This window comes from Nematolebias whitei, chromosome 2 (assembly GCF_014905685.2).
Source record: "Nematolebias whitei isolate Nwh7 chromosome 2, NemWhi1, whole genome shotgun sequence".
Taxonomy (NCBI): domain Eukaryota; kingdom Metazoa; phylum Chordata; class Actinopteri; order Cyprinodontiformes; family Rivulidae; genus Nematolebias; species Nematolebias whitei.
In genome coordinates, this window is record NC_056499.1 from 2,204,652 (window position 1) to 2,227,821 (window position 23,170).

General features: G+C 41.3%; 1 protein-coding gene across 2 annotated transcripts in view; it reads right to left on the minus strand.

Annotated features, from left to right (window-relative positions):
• The window catches only part of LOC119422076 (tight junction protein ZO-1), a gene marked incomplete at its 3' end in the record, with an annotated part of 133,219 nt that overhangs the window by 30,300 nt on the left and 79,749 nt on the right, over positions 1-23,170 (minus strand). For both annotated transcript variants that reach the window (XM_037689422.1, XM_037689431.1), the window contains 7 exon segments: positions 493-625; positions 802-970; positions 1,475-1,578; positions 1,791-2,109; positions 2,234-2,336; positions 2,455-2,579; positions 3,661-3,717. In XM_037689422.1, coding sequence (XP_037545350.1) covers positions 493-625; positions 802-970; positions 1,475-1,578; positions 1,791-2,109; positions 2,234-2,336; positions 2,455-2,579; positions 3,661-3,717 — 1,010 coding nt within the window.

The following is a 23,170-nucleotide window of genomic DNA, read 5'->3' on the forward strand; positions in this document are numbered from 1 at the left end:
GAATGTTGTATAGATCTAGCATAGAGCTGTATGAATGTTGTATAGATCTAGTATAGAGCTGTATGAATGTTGTATAGATCTAGTGGTTGACAACTCAAAATACTGTAAGTGAGGGAGGACAACGGACAGATCTGGTTTGAAATGCCTGTGGGACATTTCCTTAGCTATGGAGTACAGAAACATTTTGAAACAAGATCTGTAAAAACCAGTCCTTCGTCTAACGGTCAGCGATGGTTCTTCCTCTTCCTCTGGATTTTAGCAGGTAAAGTCGTTACTGGAACTCACTGACGGCTCCACGGGGACAGTGATGGTTTATGCGTGTTGCCTCCATATACTGATTAATGTGCTGCAAGGTGCTTACTCAGCACCCACTCACCTGTGGGTGTGAACATGATGTATGGAGAGGGTGGGAGTATTAATGCATCACACGCGACAGCCGTGTCACATCACCGGATTTGCAGTTGTGTGTGCACGTGCGTGCACTTTGCCTACCTGCCGTTGCTCATCTGCCGAGGTGAGCTGCGGAGGTGGGCCGCTGCTTCTGTCCTGTTGGGTGAACGTGATCGGCCTCTCCCGTGGGAAGGGTTGGAATGCTCTGATGTCAGTGAATGTATCTCTGAAATGTCTGAAATTAAAGTCGATCGTATGTAGGCAGGTAACCATAACTTAAATCAAGTTGAACAAAATGAACGAGCAACCAACATTTGGAACTCATCAACAATCTCTCCTCGTAGTTTTCTCTTTTCTAAAATTCAACCTAGCTGCGATTAACGAGGCAAAGCTGCACGAGTGTCGTCTCACCATCTCTTTCTGAGTTATTGCCTGATGGGATGCTATCATCAAGGTCAGGAATGTTGAGCAGTGTGGCTCTTTCATCCCGCTGCACCACCATCTTCAGCTTACCCTTTGACCTCTCAATCAGCTTCTTGGCATCTACCAGTGACAGGTTCTCTGTAACGGTGCCATTGATCTGCCAGAGAAGAACAGCAGATCAGTACGAGACAAAAACACAGAGTTTTCAGTGACGCTCGTTTGAAATGTTTAAATTTAGCAAGACTTGAAATGAAAAGATATATAATTATTACCAATGAAAGTAAATGAAAAGTCATTTTCCTATTTAATAAAGCAAAAGGTTTGTAAGCTCAATCATCCAGGTAGATGACAACAAAAAAGGTTAAATCATGTCATCTGGACCAGTTTTAACCACTTTTCAACTCGATGCTCCTAAATCAAACAGCCTAACTGGATTTTTTATGCATTTCTTCAAGTTCATGAGAAAATGATTGACTCAAAAACAGAATAGAGAAAATAAATCGCAGTAGTTGAACAAAGTGTGGTATTTCTATTAGTGAGCCAGCACATGAATTAACCATGGCACCGCTGCAGAAAGCACAACGTAGGATTGAATAAATAAAGAAACACGATGCTATGATCCATTCAGGTCAGTCTGTGTGAATCGTCTCTTTTGTCTCACCTTAAGCACAACATCTCCCTCCCGGATGTTTCCATCTCTGGCAGCAAGGCTCTCTGGAGAAATGTCTTTCACAAAGATGTGGCTGGCCAGCCGCAGGCCATATTCTGTTTTCAAAGGCGATGGAACAAAGTCACATGAGCAACTCTTCTACGGTGAGTGTCTGCAAACAGGATTATCAGGCGTGCCTAATTCCTGATGTGATTTTTGTATTAGTAACATTTGGACATATGAGGAATCTCTTGCAGTTGTTTTCTATGATTTGTGTCTTCTAAAGACAAATGAACGTGTTGAAACACCAGGACAATACGAGGCGTACCTTCATTTTTGCGAGACTTGACGAGGGTGACCTTGGAAGGCTTGGGTGGAGCAGATGAAACTTGTGAATGGTGATCGGATCGCGGTGAGATGCTCCTCTCACGCGAGGCACTGTGATCCCGCTTCCCGCTGCCGCTGCGCTCGCGGTCCTGCCGTCTGCCGGTGCCTCCGCTCGCACCTCCATGGGCACTTTGGCCAGCGCGGCCCCTGCGTTGTTCAGAACCATCGTCGTCGCTGTACTCTTCCTCGTGCTCAGACATCGTCTCTCTGTCGCCTGGCTTCGAAACTGGGATTTGCACTTTCCTTTTTCGACGAATAGTCTTGGAGGAGAAATGGGTTTTTGATTATTAAAGAGAAAAACACGTTTCAAAATGAAATAAATAAAAACATTTGAGGATTCTCCGAAACATCATGGACAATTTTGTAAATATTTGCTGAACTTACAATCTTTGCATTTTTGCCACTCTTGCGAAGTTGCTGAACAGCATACGAATGGTCCACGTTGTCCATTGAAACGCCATTGACCATAACAACACGATCATTTTCTCTAATAAATGAAAAAGTTATATTAAATGAATACATAGCTGAATGAAACCTCCAATATTGTTCTGAACACGTAGCTTTATCCAAAAATAGGAAAAACATCTATATAGTGGACAGCTTACTGTAGTTGATCTTCTGCAGGACCTCCTTTCAACACATCAGATATCACAATGGACGTCTCTCCACTCTGGAAATGAGGGTTGTCTCTCCCACCCGAGATGGCAATGCCAAACCCAAATCCAGCAGCCTGAACACACAGAAACAGGCGAGACAATCTGGTACTGCTAAACTCAAAGAAGGGGTTTGTTCTATCAAAGAGTTACAATGAACTGAGGAAAGGTCTGTCAACCACAAATCAATGCAGCCAAACATTGTAGGAGTGCTGACAGCGGCCCAGGCAGCATGCTGCGTGAAGCAGTTAACAGTTAACCCACTACCACAACATAAGACTGACGCGTGAGAGCTGCAGGTCACACAAGGCTGCGTCTTCAGCCTCAATAAAGCCTCTGCTAATTAGATTACAGCCAGCAGGCCAGTCTAGACAGGTGCTCTGTGCAGCCCCACGGTGCAGCAGCATCAACAACAGTTTCCTGCGGGATCGATAACGTTCTATCTCATCATATGTCCTGATGCATGCTCAATAATCCAGGGCTCAATAATCCTGGGTTCAATAATCCTGGGCTCAATAATGCTGGGTTCAATAATCCTGGGCTCAATAATGCTGGGCTCAATAATCCTGGGCTCAATAATGCTGGGTTGTATCTCATCTCTCAGAGTCTACTGCCTCAGTACAAAAAGTACAGGGTTCAGGAAACAGCAAGACAGTGATTAAAACCTTTGAAAAAAGTACTCAGAAGTTTGATTGTTAAAGCCCAAGCCCCTGGTTGTACACCATAAATGAGAGTGATTTACCTACAACAACAACAGTAGACTGAAAGTTTTAGTGGCGATGAGCAAATCAAAATACTGCTCTCGTTTTCTTTCCCTGTCTGGATTTGAATTAAGAGGAGTCTGTTGCAGGAAGGAAGTGAAATGAAGTAGTGAGGAAAAGGATGCTAATTTTCATCTTCCTTAGTCTTGTTTCCTGCCATCTGGATTCCATGACTATTGTTCTGTGATCACACATCCTGCTCCTCGAGCAGATTCTCTGCACAGGCGGAGAATCGACAGAGATGGGCAAAGGACAGAAAGGAGCTGGGAGGTAAAAGGGAAAAGTGCGTCGCCAAAGACAGGCGGAGAGCAGAAAATGAAAAGACATGGAAGAATGGATGAAATAGTTTCCTGATGCTCAGTAATGCAGGTAGAATTAAATAGCTGTTAACACTTACCCTGTGAAGGGTCACCGTGTGCTGTTCCCATATCACCGCTTCCTCCACAGCTGCACTCTGCGTCACAACAGCAAAGAAGGAGCAAACTCAGAAACATTCAAGATTAAATTAAATTATCTGAGGAACATTTTGATCAAATTTAACTTGACAGACACTTCTAGTGTGGAGGAACTTTATCAGACTGCTAAAACTGACTTCACATACACAAGACAAGTGCAATGCTAAACGGAGCTGCAGCCAAGAACAGCAGTTAATTCAAGTCCAAGTAGGTTTTATTATCATTCACATCACACGTGGTGCACGAGGTGGAACTAAATTATGTACACAGGGTCCCAGTTACAGGCAACAATAGCAAACATATAAATTGTAAATCCAGACCGTGTCTGTGTGGATGTTAATTATTGTAACACTGAGATGATGTGCAGACTATTTTAAGGAAATGAACCAGGTACAGATGACACATGACTGTAAACTGCATGTAGACCAACCCCGAACATCTTGTTCTACTGTAGTAGACAAGGTCATCGGTCTTGCTTTTTGCATGACTTAATGAAGCAAAATGTATAAAACATGTTACCTACATAACAACAGAAAGGGTAAAGACCCGAGTCCTCAAAGAGTGGAAACATTCCCGTATTATTCCTGGATGGATTGTCGAGGAGAATTGAAGCAGAACATGTATTTAGTTGCTCGACTGTGCCGTCATGCTGCTCATTCTAAACAGTAATATTTTGGTCTCATGCATTCTCCAAATCAAATTTGCCATGCACACTTCTCTTTATGTATGATTAGTCTTTAAAAATAAGAATTCTTATACATTTGATTAGAACATGTTTTTCTTTCAGCTGTTCCCTTCTGCAAGGGTCACTACAGCAAGTGCACCCACATGCAAGATTCGGCAATTGTTTTACTCCAAATGCCCTCGCTGATGCAGCGTGGACTTGAACCTGTGGCCTCAGGAGTACAAGACCAGTGAAAGACCATACTGCCACCATCCCATTAGATTAGTACATGTATGCAAAGAATATTCAGTGCTGGTTCTTCCAAAGCACTGGGAACTGCTTAGAACTGCAACATGACAGTGAATCTGATTGTAATGGTTGCAATATTAGGCAGGATAGTCTTTAATTTCTTTATCAAACAACACTGTTCTTTCAAACATCCAAAGTGCTCAGTATCCACATCTAAATTACAGCTCTGCTCCACTTCTCTCCAGCTGATGAAGCAACCCTGTTGCCTGCCTGCAGGGAGTTATGATGAAGCCGTCTGCGGCAGCTGAACACAGTCCAATGTGAAAGGAGGGAGGAAGAAACAAACACCGTCACATGTGGAAGGGTACTAATTTACTACTGCTTCCACAACCGGGATTTCAAAATAACACAGTGCGTCATGTACCCACCCTGTCATCGTGATAATCTCACAACCTCACCCCTTAATCAACACCTAATCCTCTAACCCTGTCACCCATCATCTTCAACATCATCATGGTCATTAGTGTCATCACCTTCCCTGATCCTAAATATACAGTTTACAGAAGCTACCTACAGGAGAGGCGCCAGCTGCAGGGGGGCCAAGGGACACCTGATAGTGGGCGTCACAGTGGGCTCGCTGAGAAAGAAGACCAGCAGATGTGCAGACAACCCAACAGATATTGTGTTTATATTAATGCAAATGTAATAAGAAATAAAGCTTAATCTAATCTTTTTTAACTAAGTAAATTAGAGTATATTTTTCTTACAAATACATTTATACAAAAACTTGATCACTGACAACTGCAACAGCTGTAATTCCTTACTAATTGATAACTTTCAGGACATAATATTTGCTAGTTTAAATACATGATGATCTTTAAAAGTTTGTGGATACTGTACACTTTCATTTGTGTTAAACTTGTTTTTCTTTACACGTCTATACATCAAACCAGTGGGAATGAGTTGGCCTCAACTACTTGAAAACAGAGTTAACCCTCTGACCTGAATTTCCATGGCAGCTCAGTGAGGAAGTTATTTATGTCTATAATTGGCACAGAGAGCATTGGCGTACACGTCTCTACCCTCCTGTCTGCCCCTACGACTCTCACAGTAATGCCACTATTGTGTTAGGGGACCTGACCCATTTAACCACGGCTCCCCCCGACATTCCCAAATGCATCTACGTCTCTGAAGTGTTTTGTGATGTATTCATTCATCCGATCATCCATTCTTTCCCCCAACAGTCTAAGCAGAGAGAAAAGGGCTGCGCTATGAGAAACAACAGCATGCTGAGGACATGTGACCGGGTGGTCGGGGAGGCAGGTGGTCTGGTCCTATGGGTTCAGCTTATAGTACAGGGGAACGAGGAATGGGGTTTTTGGAAGACAACAATGCTATGAGGTGCTTTGGCAGCATACATTTACAGTAAACCAGGAAAAGACTCTCTCAGAGACCATAACCTTCCACAGCCTCCTCTTTTCCCTGCTCACATTATACGCACACAACAATTATAGTGATTTCTCTTTAAAAGAATAAGTAAACACAAAAACATCACTGCTTTGAACGCTGAAACATCCCATGTCTACATGTCCACATGCACTAACCGTAAGCCATGGAGTCACATACAATCAGTGAAACGTGTGCGAGTCATAAAGGTGTTGACACACTTGTACCAGTGGGAGGCAAGTCAAGACAATTATATCTCTATTGCACATTTATCCTACAGTAAATAGTTGCATGGGTAACCCACTGTGTCAATTAGGTGTCTGAGCAAAACAGTCTTTAACTGGTCTCAAGGAGGACGTTGGTGCCAGATCCAAACATAGCTCAAGAGCAGCATAAATCAAACTGGTCCACAGATTCTCAAGTGGCAGCAACATGCCATGACAAGGAAACGTGTGTTTGTGGGACACCACTGCAGAGTGGTACGGAGACATCTCTGAAACACAAAAGCCAGGTCAAGGAATTTCTCCACAACAAATTTACTGTAGCTAGCGAAGCTCCAGAAGACAAATGTTCCTGTTGTTCAGAGGGATTCATGTCTTAATCACTTTACACCAGTTTTATTAATATAGTTGTTTTTTCTGATAATGTTCTTTTGTATTGAACCCATATATTATGCCATGTTTGTGACACCGTTTAGAAAAAACAAAATGAAACAGGAAGACAAACTCTTCATCATATTTGTTTGCCAAATGACAGCCAGACAAAATTACATAATTCTCATGGTGTCATACGAGAGAAAGATTATCCTTGAATACAGTCCAGAGCTGTGCCAGCTTTATCAAAAAATGTGGACACAACCTGTGATTCTACAAAGGTGATTGACTGATTTTAGAAGAGAGGCATTAAAAAACACATTTTTAGTTATAAAATTGTAGATCTTGTGACCAACAAAAAAGGAAACAACAGTTAGAAAACAGTTGCCACATTAATGGGAACAAAGAAAGGGGTTTATCTCTGAAGTCACAGTTACGTGAAACAATGGTTTGCTTGATGTTGTACAAAGTGACGGCAGCCTGGTGTATTTATACATGCGTATTAGTCAGGCTTGAGCTCTGGCCAGCAATGCTCAAGGCAGGGAAACAAAGAGCAGCCATCAAATCGCACACACACATGTGCTTGTCCATATCTACAAACACACAAACGAACCAGTCGTGAGCTAACACTACAGGGCCTCATTGTTCAAGCTACAGCCAGTCTGGCCTGGTCCTGCCTTCTCCGTCATAACGCACAGACCAGTAGACATGGTCACAGTTCACTCAGACTCTTCAAAAGCAGAAGCTAATCCTGTTCTTCAGGGCATAGCGATAAACTGACTAGAATGAAGTTAATAATGGATTGGACAGTACTGAAGAAAGAAATATTTAATAGGGTCAGAAAAGTCGAGCATTCAGAAACTTCTGACACAACCTATACACACCGTTAAAAATGGCTAACATCATATGAATATGCGTATGATTAATTCAGATTAATACTAATAAAATAAATGTCAGTTAAGGATTACTGAGCATTTGGAGCTACTAGCATTTAGGTAGAATCACCCACAAAGTTGAGAATTTGGGTGTCACTGTGGAAATACTGAGTCCAAAATCAAAAGAAGTTAGGCACGATCTTAGATAACTATGAAATTCACTTTCTGAAATACAAAGGAAGCTGACACAGCAGCACTGTGATGATCTCTTGGTAGAATCATGAGCTCGAGGGAGTTTAGAAAGAGTAAAGCACAAGTTCCTTACTGGTGCTTCACCCGTGTAACTGTGGTCCAGAGTCCATGACTCACTGCCTTCCTTCATCTACCGTCCCCTCATTTAAACCACAGGAATGTTTTGTGCAGTGGGTGTATCAAATACTTCATCCACAATACTTTTTTCATAAAAACAAATGGTAGAATATGGAGGAGGGTTAGAGGTAAATGTGAACAGGTCAGAACTGTGCTTTTATGTCCTCTGAGTAAGAACAATTCGTCATACACAATTTAGCTACATTTAGAGGTAAAAACAGAAATACTGAGCAACAGGCACCAATTAGAACGTGTCTTGGTGACGATAAGTGAGGCAAAATCCTGACAGAGCTTTAGGTCGGGGTGTCTGGTCTTCCTTGATAGCCAGAGGCAGGATGTGAGCAAGATCAGCCGTTGCACACAGGAAAACATTCCACTTCCTGTTTGCAGGAAATAACGTCAGCTTCCATAGAAATCCCTGCACAAACTATTGAAAACTTGTTCTGGTTTAGTTGTAGCAACTACAGGGGAATTAAGCTGATGAGTCGCATAAAGAAGACTGTGGAGAGAGTTATAGAGTTGCTGCTGCTGTTCGAAGTATGTTTTGTGTACCATTAGTGCCTAGCATATTCTTAGTTGAGCATTTTTCTTAGTTCATTTCTTAGATCTGGTTAATGTTTTTCTTTTACATTTTATACTTTTGTTGGATGTAACGGGGACCCTATGTACATAATTTTGTTCCACCACATGTACCACATGACGTGAATGACAATAAAGAAGCCTTGACCTTGACGCTAGACTTAGAGGTGACAATTTGTGAGCAGCAGTTTGATTTAAGGCCAAGAAAGAGCACCATGGCCGCCATCTTTGATTTCAGGATGTTAACAGAGAAGTACAGAGAAGGTCAAAAAGAACTTCTTTGTGTCTTTGTGGATTTAGAAAAAGCTAAATTGAATGACTAGGAGATAAAGACCAGACAGAAATAGCTTGGTCATGTCCAGAGGAGGGACAGTGGGTATACTGGTAGAAGGATGTTAGAAATGCAGCTGCCAGGAAAAAGACAGAGGAGCTAGGATGCGGTTAGAGAGGACATGGAGGCGGTTGGAGTGAGGACAGAGGACGCAGAGGACAGAGTGAGATGGAAAAGGAGGACGACTTGGTGTGGAGACCCCGAAGAGGGAGCAGCCCCCCCAAAAAAAGACGACCTATACATGCCTTGTGACCTGCAACCTATCAGCACCTTCCTGAAAGGAAATTTTATTCATGGCATAACATGTTATAAAATGTGTTATATAACTTTATTTAAAAATAACTGTTTAACCTATTGAGTAGCGTAAACTCAGTCTATTACTAGAGATACTGTAGCCATGGCAACCACATCTTACTGGACCCAAAGGAAAGAGGAAGTAAACTAGTAAACTCAACATATAATTAGGAACAAACGCATGCCACTACTAGAGGGCAAGCACTGAACAACACGTGCAATGTGTAAACCACTAATTGAAGCTTTTACATTCTGTCTTTCAGATTAGTGTGCATGTCTGCAGTGCACGTTAATAGGAAGCTCTACCGCAGCTGTCACCTTAAGTGTTAAACAGATGAACTCAGCAGTAGCAATTTTTTAGGGCAGGTTGTTTCTGTGGTGGGAGGAGAGAGGCCTGTGAGCGTGCACACACACATGGATGTGTGCATAAGGGCAAGTAGCCAAAAGGCAAATGACGACGATGATGCAGAGTCTCAGTCAGCAGTGATGTACCGTTTTGCTGACATGTTCAAATATGCTTGAGTTAATTAGTTTCAAAAAGCAGCACAGCTCTGTGATACAGGACAGAGCCTTCCATCAGGACCCTCAACACAAGATACTCACACAAACGCACCTCTCACTGAAAATCATCTCAGAGTGGCTGCTAGAATAGTGTGGATAGGAATAAAATAGGAATACTATAATCCGGGCTTTTGGATTAAAATGATAATCTGACCCATGTTCCCTCTGAAAGCTACTATGCTGCAGAAATTTCATGAAAGTGGAGTGATGGATGCATGTGTCATGTCATGTAAGAAGACTGCATGTACTTTTTTAAAATAAAGTTATGCGTACTTTAAGAACTGCTCATCCACTCAATCACATTTAATTTTTACCTTTATTACACATTAAAAATGTGGCCGTGTGTAATTACAGTGATTAAGATCCATACATGGTTTACATGCTTGCTCGTTCCCACACCACTAAACGTAGGAGAGTTGTCCGTGCAGGTGCTGATGATTTTTTCTGGCGAAGCTGCACTTGCACAGGATTTATGTGCAGTGAGCTGTTCACGGCCATCCACTGACCCACACAGCACACAGCTAGGTTAGGCTAACAGCATGTACAGCTTATCCAGCAGCAAAGTCATCTCAGCTCAACCACACTAATTGTTATGGGCCATAACAGGAAGTGTTGAGGTCACCGAGGAGAACCGTAACTTCTGGTGAGATTATGACTTCCCATTTTTCCACAACCCTCCTGGTTGGTTTATTTCAAGATGTGAATTTCTTGTGAATTTCAAACATTTTAATGACCTCTTGGAAAGACGGTCTTGTTTTAAGGATCTGAACTCCAGCTGCCCACTTTCACAAGAATGAGCCGACAGACGTTTTAAAAAATAAAATAAAATGGAGCAGTTTTAGACTTTTCTTATTTGTCTGGCAGGTTGGATAGGAATATCAAAGGTCAGGAACATAAAGCTACAGAATGAATGCTTCAGATGTAATTTGTCATTTAAAACTAGGAAACAGAGACAGTTATTCCTCTAAACAAAATCCCTTTAGAAGACAAGAGTCAACATTTCCTTGATCTTTTAGCTGATGAGGACTTGAGAGGAAACGGTTTCAGGAGATGGTCCAAGCCAGTGCATTTAATAGGCAGCACTTATTTTATCCTATCAGTGCACGTGGGATGAGAACAGGGAGGGCAAAAGAGATGGGAAAGTTCTGAGTCCTGCAAGGACACGGGTGATACACGTTGGTAGGCTGTAACTGGAAACAATCACGTGCACACCGAGCACAACAAGAATCATGTTTTATTTTTGTGTCTAAACTATGAGCAGAGGCACTGAGAAAGACAACCAGATCCAGCTCTGGAACTGGATCCAGCCAACCAGCGTACACAACTTTCACCCTACCCCTCCCTTCACACACACTCTACAGGAATGTGAAGATAAGAAGAACGTGCACGCCTCTTTCACTCCGCTTGTTTCTCATTCCCAATGATTTCCATTGCCACATAGTTTCAACCAGAACTCTCCTCCCAGTTTCATTTTGTCCTTGTTTTACTTCTTCTATCTATTTATCACTGAGCGCAAAATGAGACCATGCAAAAAACTGAATGTACTGTGCAGATTCCTGGGATGGTTTCATAACAGAAAACCATAAAAATCATACATGTCAATGACTGTAAAGTTTTAGGATCGAGCGGAATTAGAAACAACTGTTTGTGATAACCACAACCATAGTGTTGCTGCGTATGGCGATACACTGTACGCTGCAGACTTATTTGGTAAGCCATTTAAAGGAAACCTTTCAAGTTTCCAATCAAAAAATAATAATTAAAGGCCTCTTGACCCTACAACTGGGTAACGTTACAGAAGACCTAGCCCATTACTCGAGTTTTAATTAGGTATTTTAAACTACTAATAAACACGATGGATGATGATCATATTGCTTTATGCTAGGCTATTAGTAAGAAGCAGTGATTATTCTTATTATTTCATATTAGTTAGTGATTATTTTCCCTTAAACTTAACTTAGGCTACACTATGCTTCTTAGACTGTGACTAGGATGTGTGAGAGAAGGGGAGTGTGCTCTATTCACACAAGGAGAGCTGTTGGTCAGGTTATTTCTTGTTGTGCCATTAACTCTAAAATAGTTATTGAATCAAGTGTTTACTTGTGTAGGTAAAACTAGATGTTTAATAACTCATTAAAATACACCAAAATGCAGGAAATGGCATCAACTTTATTCAAAATTTTCGGGGGAAGGACCCCCTGACCCCCCCACCAATGTGTCACCCCCACATTACAAACATGCTTCTGACACCAATGACCACAGTGTTGCTAACCATCTTCCAGAGCAGGACCTTCACCCAGACCAAAGCAGGACTCTCACATATAACGCACTACACATCTCATGAACAACAGGATTATTGTCTTTTTCTACTTAAGTGAGTCTTGTCATTTATATTAAAAGTAAACGAATGGAAATTGCTGCTGTAATTAGATTATTTTACTTATTTTACTTAGCCATGTAACTTGCTATGATCCCAAGTTTGGAACAGGTGTGATACTGGTGTGTGACCACAGCGTGCACATCTGATGTTGCTCATAGTGGTCCTCAGTGCGCTCAGGGAGCTTGTAGGTGCACAGTAATACGTGAGCAGAGCGAACAGGAGAGGGCTCAGCACACAGCCCTGAAGGGAGCCAGTGCTGAGGGTTATGGTGGAAGAGAAGCTGTGAATCCTCACAAACTGGTCTGTTTCTTAAGAAGTCCAGGACCCAGTTGCAAATGGAGGGGCTTAGTCCTAGTGTGAGTAGTTTGTCCATCAGGGTTTGGGGGATCATGGTGTTGAAGGCAGACGTGAAGTCCACAAAGAGCATACGGACGTAGGAGTCCTTCTGCTGCAGGTGGGTGAGAGCAGTGTGGACCACAGAGGAGATGGCATCTTCTCTAGAGCAATTCTCGCAGTATGCGTACTGGTGAAGGTCCTCGTTGATGTTTATGGTTGTTCTGATGTGGGTCATGACCAGCTTTTTGAAGCATTTAGTGACTATCGGCTACTGACTGGTAGCCATTCAGACCAGTCACTGCAGAGCTCTTTGGGCCTGGGATGATGGTTGCGGTCTTCAGGCAAGTTGGAACTGTTGCCAGGGTAAGGTAACTGTTACGGCACAGTTGTTAAGATGGGAGCTGCTTTGGTCTTGTGGATTAATGATTGCAAAAAGAAAAAAGCATCACTTTAGATACCAACACCAGAGGTGAAACAACTTTACAGTTTTATCATCTCTCAGCAAGCAGCACGGAGGAAGAGAAATGGCGATGTAAAGGAGGAGCAGGAAGCGATTTGGATTAAGTGTTTCTCTGCGCCGAGAGGCTGCGTCCACTAGGGGTGTAACAATACATCGATTTAAATCGATATATCAATTAATTGATTAATGATTCAGTTATACTGTAGCAAAACCAAAACATTGATTCATATCGTCATCTTTAAAATACACTTTTATTTTGAAATTCCCAAGGCACGTCTGTGTCACCACTTCCGTGCACGGCTGCTCAGCAACATGGCCGACGAGGCAGAAAACACAGATAATGACATTCTCTCTCCTGCTGGATTTAAATCAACTCTGTGGAAATATGTTGGATTCAGACAGAAGAACGACTCTTCTTCTTCGACAAAACTCATGTCGTGTGCAACAACAGGTGTCAGCGTGAGTTCAAATACTCTGGAAACAACACATTTGTCTTCACCTGAAGAAGAAACACGACACTGATGTTATGGAAGCGCAATATCTATTTTTGTTTCTTCATAACTGAAAGGTCATCAGAGCACTTTTAAGTTAACTGGTTTAAAAAATGCACTTAAACATGAGAAATGTGAGACTATACTGAACAGGTCATTTAGTTTTATTTTTTCATTAATTAAGAAAAATGTTTTTTTTTATTTAAATGCCTGGTGCCTGTAATAACAGAAACAAAATGGTTCAATCATATTTGAATTGTTTTTGTAAATTTATTTATATGTAAATGAGATGGGTATTTGATATCACTATATATCGATCGCAGACTTGTGAATCGAATAGAATCAAAATCGTATCGTGACGGACTTTGTGATATCGAGAAAAATCGTATCATCATACAAACAAATCAATATAATATCGTATCGTGTTCAAGCTGGTGATTTACACCCCCTAGCGTCTGCTGACAGCAGGACTGGAGGAGTTTGTTAACACGACATTCAAAGATCTGATCGCCGAGGGGGACTACAGGTCTGAACAAGTTCTTAACGTGGACGAAACGGGCCTGGTCTGGAAAAGGATGCCATCTTGTCCTTTTATTTTGAAGGATGAAGCCAAAGCATCTGGTTTCATCTCATCTTCATCACCTTCGTCGTCATCACTGGACAGCTAATTCTTCATCTCCGTCTCTTCTTCATCTTCATCTTCTCTGGTGAGTATCCATTTAAGATAAATGTTTTTAAAAGGTTTAAGAGTTTAAAAAATTGTTAGGAACATTGCAAGAGTGTGGGAAGTGTTTAAAACAGCAATACATACCTTTATATAAATACTAAAATAAACTACTACTTACTACTTGTGTACATAATTTTGTTCCAGCTCATGTACCACATGAGATGGTAATGACAATAAAGTTTACTTGAACTTGGACTACTGTATTCCTACTTGGCGGTTACTCATTTATCGTGGGGGGGGGGGGGGGGTCAGGGTACGGAACACCCACGATAAATGAGGGACCACTGTTAGTTTGTTTTTTTCAAGATCAAGTCTTGTTCCTGGACCAGGATCCTCAAACTTCCACATCAATAAATCTAAGCTTCACAACACAACTACCATTAATCAAGAAGGCTCAGAATAAGTATTAATTCTCTCTACATGTGAAATCTTCTGGAGAAAAAGAAAAACTTTCTTAGATGAATGGACAAAAGGACACAGCATGCAGAGTGTGGCACTGCTAATGAAGTAAGAGGTTCCACAGTGTTGTGTATACATTGTCTGAGTGCTGAAGCATGTCAGGTGGGGCTTCTGAAGGTTGTGTTGAGTCTACATTGATAAGCCTATGTGCACATAAACAAAACCTCTTTATAAAATGTGCTACGAGTCATTTTTTGGATAAACATTATGTGTAAATCAAAATCTCAAAATGTTCACATTTATTCATTTCTTTCACGTTTCCATCTTCCCCCGCCAATTTATGAACTCCTCTTTAATTTTGTATGCAGATTTTAGCATCTTTTGTTTTTTTACAACCACATTGTAAATGGTATAAGACAGTAATTTCATTTGTCTACAGCCAAGCAGCTCAAACTTCAGTCTTCATGTTGTGATGTCAACATTGAACAGCTAAAATGTCTGAGTTACTGGTTTTTGTAAATCAACAGTTTTGACATTGCATTGTAGCTGGAATTACCAGTGATGAAACTCGTACCACACGGTTAAACAAGGCTACTCACACAGAAACAATGGGGGGATTCAGTCTGCACTGGCTGCTTAGAGAGAATAACCAACTCTACAACAAAGATTAAAAGTGTCATTTGCCACTATAAAAACACAAAAACTTTAAATAAGAGCAACTCAGACAGAAACTTTGAGCAAATCATTGAATTGTTTGACACCAAAAAGCCAAACGCCCTTAAAATTTCCCAACATTTCTTGTTATGCAACTCTGTACCACGACTTAGTGACTGAAGTCACGTGGCGCTATAAAACATGGGGCCAAGCCCACTCAATGGCATTCCCAAACTTTCTGAGGACTTTGTTACAATAGGCTTGTTGTGGAGCAGAATCTATAGAGATTTAATGAGTTACTGTTGGAAGAGTGTCCATTTTCCCAGCACTTAACTGGCTACGTAATTACCATTTCACCAAGAGATGAGAAACTAAAGGTGTGCATGCAATTTGAACAAGATGCACAGAAAGACGCCTAACAAAGAACTTTCCATCAATTTAATGTATACCCTAAATTGCACAAAACAGTCAAAGCAAATACGTATTCAAATCTTCTATTAGTTAGTAATGCAAATACAATTTATAGGTTACATCATGAAGAGGTTTCCAGCTTATCTTGTGATAGTTGAACAAGACAAAATGCAACCATACTTCGGTATTTTGCATCATTTACCTGCGTTACAAGTTCAGTCATGCAGAATCATTACAACCAGACAAACAGAGACCATACAAATAGCCAGGACATTATTTACAGTCAACAAAAAGATCACGTGCAGAATTTCAAGAAAACTATAAAAACTCTAGCTTTGAAACTATGCTAGAAAGAGTGCAGAGCAATGGTGAAACAATAAGCTCTGCTGTACTGTTGACATCATTCTTGGAGTTGGTCTAAATGCTAGAAAGCGTTGAACACAGCAGGAACAACACTGCTGACTGGGGGCCATGGTTAGAATAGTTTGGGTCAGGCAGTGTATGCAGTGTTCCCTCAGTGAGGACTGAACTAGACAAAAGGACCTTCTCCTACTCCGCTCCTGTTTCCTGGAATATCTTACAAAAACATCTGAAGCTCTCGACCTTTGACCTCTCTAAGTGGCTTCAAACATCTGATAAGTTCCTGGGAAAAACCAACGCAGACATGTTCCTGTTTTTAGTTTTCTACATTGCCTTACAATCTAACTGTTTGTTTTGTTGTTTAATACCATTTTCTTTCACTTGTTCTCAATTTGTATGCTTCCTTAATGATTGTCTACTGTTGTCTTTGGGGCCGTTTATACGGCGCGTACTTTGAATGAAACTGCACCTTTCTCTCTGCTGTTCTGTTGTTCATTTACACGACACCAGTAACCCCCTCTTTGAATCCGGAGGTTTCTCAACCAACCTCTCAGAGTAGAGATTTTCGAGGCGCTCATCCATCGGATCAGCTGCTAAAACAGTTCACTAATGTTCACCGTTTGTTAATGTTCTCCTCACAGGAGCCTCTGACCCTGATGTGAGGAGGACAGACAAAAGAAAAGTGAGGTGGAGGCCACAGGCCTCAAACTTTGTTGTTAAAAGTTTGCTGCCTTTTTCTACAGTGGAGGCTGCATGGTGGAGGTAAGTTAACTATAAAGGATTCTGTTGACCAGTTAAACTTTTATCTCTCAAACTAGATAATGTTTCTTGAGCAATAATAACACAACCATGTTATTGTTGATGTTTTGTTCTAATGTGAATTAGGGAGATGATCAGAGCCCTAAACCTCAGAGAACCACAGAGAAGACTCAGGCAGAGACACAGAGGTGCAGAAGTCTGCATCATCTCTAACCTCAGTGAATCCAGAGACCTGCAGGTGGGATGTGAGGGACAATATGTCAAACTGACAACCAGGTATCTGTGTGTGCAACAATCATCATCTACAGCCTCAGAGTGAACATGTTCTACTGCTGGAGACACCATCAGCCAGGAGCATCTTGTTCGTGTCCAGAGAAAACAGACACGTCGATGTTTCTGAAGAACAACTGTTCAGTGAAGAGGTCCTCAGTGTGCAGCAGTGACCATTAGACACTGACGTGTCACTGGTTTGAAACTGGTCTTTTGAACTGGAAATTATTTGTTTGTTTTTATGTAAGAAAACTGCTTGGAATAGAAAAATACCAAAGTTAAAAAATAAAACTCACAATATGTACTGTAATGTGTAACGTAATTTTATTCTTGTTAGAATTAAAAGTAATTACAAAATTGGTACCGAAAAAAGAATCGTCCAGGAACCGACACTGAAGTGAAGGTACCGACACTGATTTTTTTTAGAAAGGTACCCAGCTCTACTTCAACGCGTTGTGTGAAAATATCCACCTGCCTTAGAGATGCACCGATCCGATACCAATATCGGTATCCATACTGATATCCACCCCCCCCCCCCTCAAAAAAACCTTTTGGATCAGGTATCGGTGACAATGTGACCGATCCATGACTGGGCAGATCTATTCACTCTAACTCTATGCTTTGTGCTCTGAGTGACATCACGTGCTAACGTACTGACTGAACAAATTAAAGTTGTGTTGTTTTTACAGGTTCGGCCAAGCTTGTGAAGCTCTTGTGTGTTCAAGTGTGCCGTTATGGTGCAGAGTTTTCAATACATTTGTAATTCAGTCCATAAACAAAGGTTTTCAGTTAATTCAGCACTGGGTTTATAAGCTCAATCATCCAGGTGGACAACAAAAATGGCTAAATCATGTCATCTGGACCCGTTTCAGAAATGGGGCCAGATGACATGATTTAGCCATTTTTATTAATTCAGCACTGTTTTTATGTATCGGATCAGTATCGGGCGGCACCAAACGGTGGGTATCGGTATTGGAAAAAGTGGATCGGTGCATCCCTTACCTGCCTCGACCGGCTCGTTCAACAAATATCGATATTAGAAGTGGATCCTACTGGCGTCTCTTCCAACACAGATGTTGGTCACAACAGCTACATTCTGGTGTAGATTAACGATGAGACCCAAAGTATAGTCCATCAGTTGTAGCTCAGAAAAGCAGTAGGTTACACTCTGTCGCCATTGTTGTTGATAGAAATATGCCGTCGCTCCGCGCGTGCGTGAAATATACGCCTGTAGTGCATATGTGGTTTAACATAACACCTCTGCGGGAGATGTGTGCATTATCAGCGAGAGTCCTCCTGAAAACCTCCATGCTGAGAGGTGGGTTGAGAAACCTCTGGATTCAAAGGGGGGGGGGGGGGGGGGGCTACTGGTGTGGTGTAAATGAACAGCAGAACCGCAGAGAGAAAGGTGCAGCTTCACTCAAAATATGTGCCGTGTGAACAGCCCGAGACTCAATGGGATTAACCTGCATAAATAAAGGTTGAATGAAAAAAGGCAACCCGACGTTAAGGAGCCAACAATCTTGCCTGGTTTTCTTAATCTTTACATCCATTTTTTGGACTTGTGGCTGCAGACTTAATGTCTCAAGGATAAAGAGCAAAAACACAAGAAAGGAAAACAAGATTAGGTTTTCTGCAGATAAAAACGCTGGTAAACATGAAGGATTTATGGAAAAGTACTCCTTGTTAAATGTCCAAAACATGATTGCTAGATATGAGCAGTGCACCAGTGACACCAGTGACACCAGTGACCCGAAAAGGAAGAAGCAGGTAAAAGATAATGGATGGAAGGATGGATGTTAGACACTTGTGTATGCCATCAGGTGTAAAAGTAAAAAAGATCATCAGAAGCAGCCAAACTGGAAACTTTCACATCACATAAAATTGCTTCTAAGTAAATAGTTTAAATAGTGCAATGACAAAATATATTGTTTAAAAAAACATCAAATCTTTCATTACTGACCAGAAGCCACCTCAGGTCCCACCATGTAGATGGCATTAGAATGTAAGCTAGTATTACCAACGTCACTAACTCGTGATACAAAATGTTTTGTGTGCATTCAGCGCTGCATTTAGTTTAGTCTCCAATAACAACGAGTGAGTGAAGAAATGTAATCAGATTCCTCTCACTCAAAGATTACAATAAATATGTAACCTAAGCTTCAGCAGCAATACAACTTGACAGGGAGAGCAACTGTTGTGGATGTGAGAAACAGCAACAATAGCTGAGGGAGATAACAGCTTGGTGTAAAAGTCTCTTATTCAGACACTTCACAAAAAGAAAACAAATCTAAGATTTAGAAAACGTGAACATGTTTATTCTATATTTTACTACTTACTTTAGCTCTCTAAACAGAGTCTCCTTCAGACCAACAACTGTTTCCTAGACAGAAAAGACGGTGTTCCTACACTGAAGAAGATCAGCAAACGAAGACACGGCAGACGGCAACAAGCCTCGGGAGGAATCTGTTCCAGTCCATCTTGACCAGCTGAGCCACGGCTGCCATGGATGCCACTTGCACGCTTGTATTTCCCCTCTACTTCTTTTTTGCTCTCTAACACACAAGTCTGTGTCAAATCCCGTCTGCCTGTTGTGGGAAAGATAAATCCCTGCAGAGACCTGTCCTGCAGGGCAGGGTTGGCTTGAAAGGGTTCTTTGCTATGCGAGGTACTGGATAAGGAATAAGAAACATTTCCGTTTGAAACCAAAGCATGAGCAGGTGAGTAACGGGGTGGTGTGGAGTGCAGGAGTCGGACAGTAACATGAAGGACAACCCACTGGTTTAAATAAACTTTCAGGTAAACATCAAACAACAAAGAGGTGAGTTATGACGTCTCTCTGTCAATAACATCCCGTTTTTATGGTCTCACAAAACCAGACCACATCCGACACGTTCTGCTTCTCATTTATTGGTTTTCAGCTGAAGTGTCACCTACAAACTGAACGTATAAAAACACTTTCTGTTACATCCTGTGTTTGAGCCTTCCCAACTAATATAAGCATCAGGCTAAAAGATCAATGAGCTTAAATTAATGGCTTTATAGCTGACTCTTCTTTATGAAACTGTTTTTAATGTCAGTTTCAATGAAAGGACTATTTTCTGCAGCCATCTCAGTTTCCAGTCGGGGACCTGCTGTACAAGTGTTGGGGTGAGCGTGTTGTGGATTCAAACACAAAGTCAAGTGTCTGGATGGATTTTCAGGGCTACCTACAGTATTTCCTGTAAAAGCATTCAGTCCACACCAGGCATGAAGAATGTATCTGCCCCGTCTTGGTTCTCCATGTGACTTCAACTGAAACAGATGTTGCTGTGAAGTCCAAGAGCTACAGTATAATTCTGTGATTACGGGAAAGAGCAGCCGTCTTTTTAAGAACTGCCATGTGACTCAGATTATAGCCAGTGCATCTCTCCCTCCCACTCCTTCCTTTCTCCATTTCACCTCTTCAGTACCCCCCCACCATCAGAAGGCATGTTCTGTTTTCTTTACCTGCCATCAACCTGCCACAGACGACAGGATAAGCAGGTCAAATATTCTTGATAGCCGTCACACTCCTGAATCCCCTGGCAATGAAGATAACAACAAACAAAAAACAGCTGTTCTGTTTTTACTGTAATCAACTCAAGAAAAGAGCTAACAGAACAAATGTGTGCAATCCCTTCTTAAACAGTCTTTCAACTTATTGTAGACTTCACACAAACTGGACAACAAGTTTATGTTTCCTGTTTGGTGGAAACCCTAACAAAAATTAATTGCATACATTTTTAATACGGCCAGATCTTTTTTTTCCATTCAATCTTTATTTATAAAGGTCTATTCAAAATACTGGCTAGATCTGCATAAAATAAAGCAAAGAAAAGTTGAATCCCAGCTGAAGCAAGAAGCTCCGATCTGCTGTCCTCAGCAACTGGGATGTCACGTCTAATACAAACTACAGCGACGGCTTACACCTGCTCACCTGAGGGACCGAGAGGATTTTAAACCAGGTCCCTGTGATCAAACATCTGTCTGGTGGCGTGATTAAGACCACGTGACAGAGCTTGTTTGTCCAGTGTCCCTCCTTCCGACAGTGAGATTGACAGTGCAATAACCCATGCAGCAGCCACATGTGGCACCTCTGCCCTGCGCCGTTCCAAAATCATTCTGATCTCTGCCCAAGAGTTTTCTGCATCGTTCTCCAAAAGCCCAACATTTGACACCAGTGACATGCACCAGACATCCATACTAAAGCAGTCATTGTCCACATACGTCTTAGGAGTACAGTAGATGTGATCATTTTCAACATGCACCATTTCAATTTTTAAGGCTTCTCGTTGTTCCCACTGATGGACTGAAGTTAAGGGTGTTGATGAAGTCATTTTAAAAAAGTGTATCGACAAAAGATTGGAAAATAACTTATAAACTTGAGGGTTTATGCTGATACATTTTTTGAACGCGTCCAGAGGACCTGACTTAACTTTTTTAAACTTGAGGATTATTTCTGTGTCAAAGACATCAGACATCAGTTGCTGTGTGTTAATGGCTTCAAGTGTACTACAGGGAGCTTAAGACGGAGAACAAAAACATCATGAGGACTCTTTCTCTGTAACACTAATTGCCTTTCCCTCCTTCAGTGATGTAAATGCAGATGTGTAATCATCAAAGCAAGAGAGAGGCTGTTCTTGGCCCTCTGTGCAACTCTAATTAATACAACTTTCATGCAGATGCATCTTGCTCTCGCTCCAGTCAAAACGCACCACACTGATAACGGCTGAAATGATCTCTAAATTACTGGTATAGAGTTTTTTCTTTGTAAATTCTCAGGTAACAGAATAGGGCCAACATTTACTGGAGCAAGTAAAAATTAAAGCTGACCATTTGAAGAACCATTCTTAATTTGCCTGATATAATTTAATGAATCAGTTTTCTATTCAAAATATCAAATCCAACAAAATACTGATTAAAAATGAACATGTTATCACAGTTGGAGAAATCAAAGCCTGTCATTCTGTCCTTTCTGTATCTTTGAAAGTTTGTCTAGTTTACTTTTATAAAATCTCTCTTTCTAATCGGACTGGCTGCTGCTCTGATTTGGAATAACACATTTACTGACAATAAATTTAAAAGCTTGTTGGACGTCTTGACAAAGTGAGATGTTTGGAAATAAAAACAGCTAAGCACGACTTTCCTCTCTTCTCAGTTCCAAATCAAAACTTCAGCGATAGAACAACAACTTTTTCTGTTCATGCACACTAAAATATATCTGCAGCTTTACAGCCCAGAACAAACACTTCTTTGTAATGTACAGTGTATCTTACAATGAACGCTGAAAGTTGTCATACAAAGAGAGAAGGAGCAAACTGATATTTAACAATCTATTACAAAGAAATGCCAAGCAGTTAATCCCTGGGAGCAGAATCTGTCCAACCTGAGATTGTCAGAGTCTGTTTGAACAAAGTGTATCGATAAGATGTAGATAAGGTCATCGGTCTCATCGAAACTGGAAGGTCGTACCGCTTAAGTGGGGAGCATGCCCTGTCGTCAAACTGTTAACAGATATGTGATAATCATGTTACCTCCTAATGAGGACATCAACAATCAGTAAACTTTGTTTTTTTACAATACAAGTGTAGTGGGGAAGAGAAGAGGGTTCATTTATGTGGCAAAGGTTAGCCTGTCATAAGTCAGGATTGATCTCTTCCCATTCAATGTTTATTGTTCTGTTAAAGTTTTGAAAAGCAAGTCATCATTCCAATCTAACGAAACATTACTATTAAAAGAGCATTTTGCAACAACCACATGGCTGAGCTATGAGACATGAGGCCAGCACATCCACAAATACCCCCTCAACAGTAAGAGGCGCTGAGATTGTATTTGGTTACAGCTCGTCATCACCCACACATTACAAGTGGTGTGGAGGTCATAACTTATCAGACGGGAGTCCAGCACGTGGAGACAGAAGTCTACGCTTACAGATGACTAGTAATGCAGTCAACTGATACTTAGCTTTAATGTGCTGAACTAAAAATCCAGTCCCATGAAAATAAAAATAGGCCAGTGTGAATAAAGCTATCTTGTGAAAGGATATTTAAAGCACCTCTTTCATGTAAAGGAGTACACAAGTCGTCCACCGCCTCGACTGCCATCCAGAGTCAGACAACGTGACCCGTTGTAACCCAGAGTAAATTACAGCCACTGTCCATGTACAACACAGTGTCACATGGACAGACTGTAGTCAGAAACACCTAGAGTAAATTACAGCCAC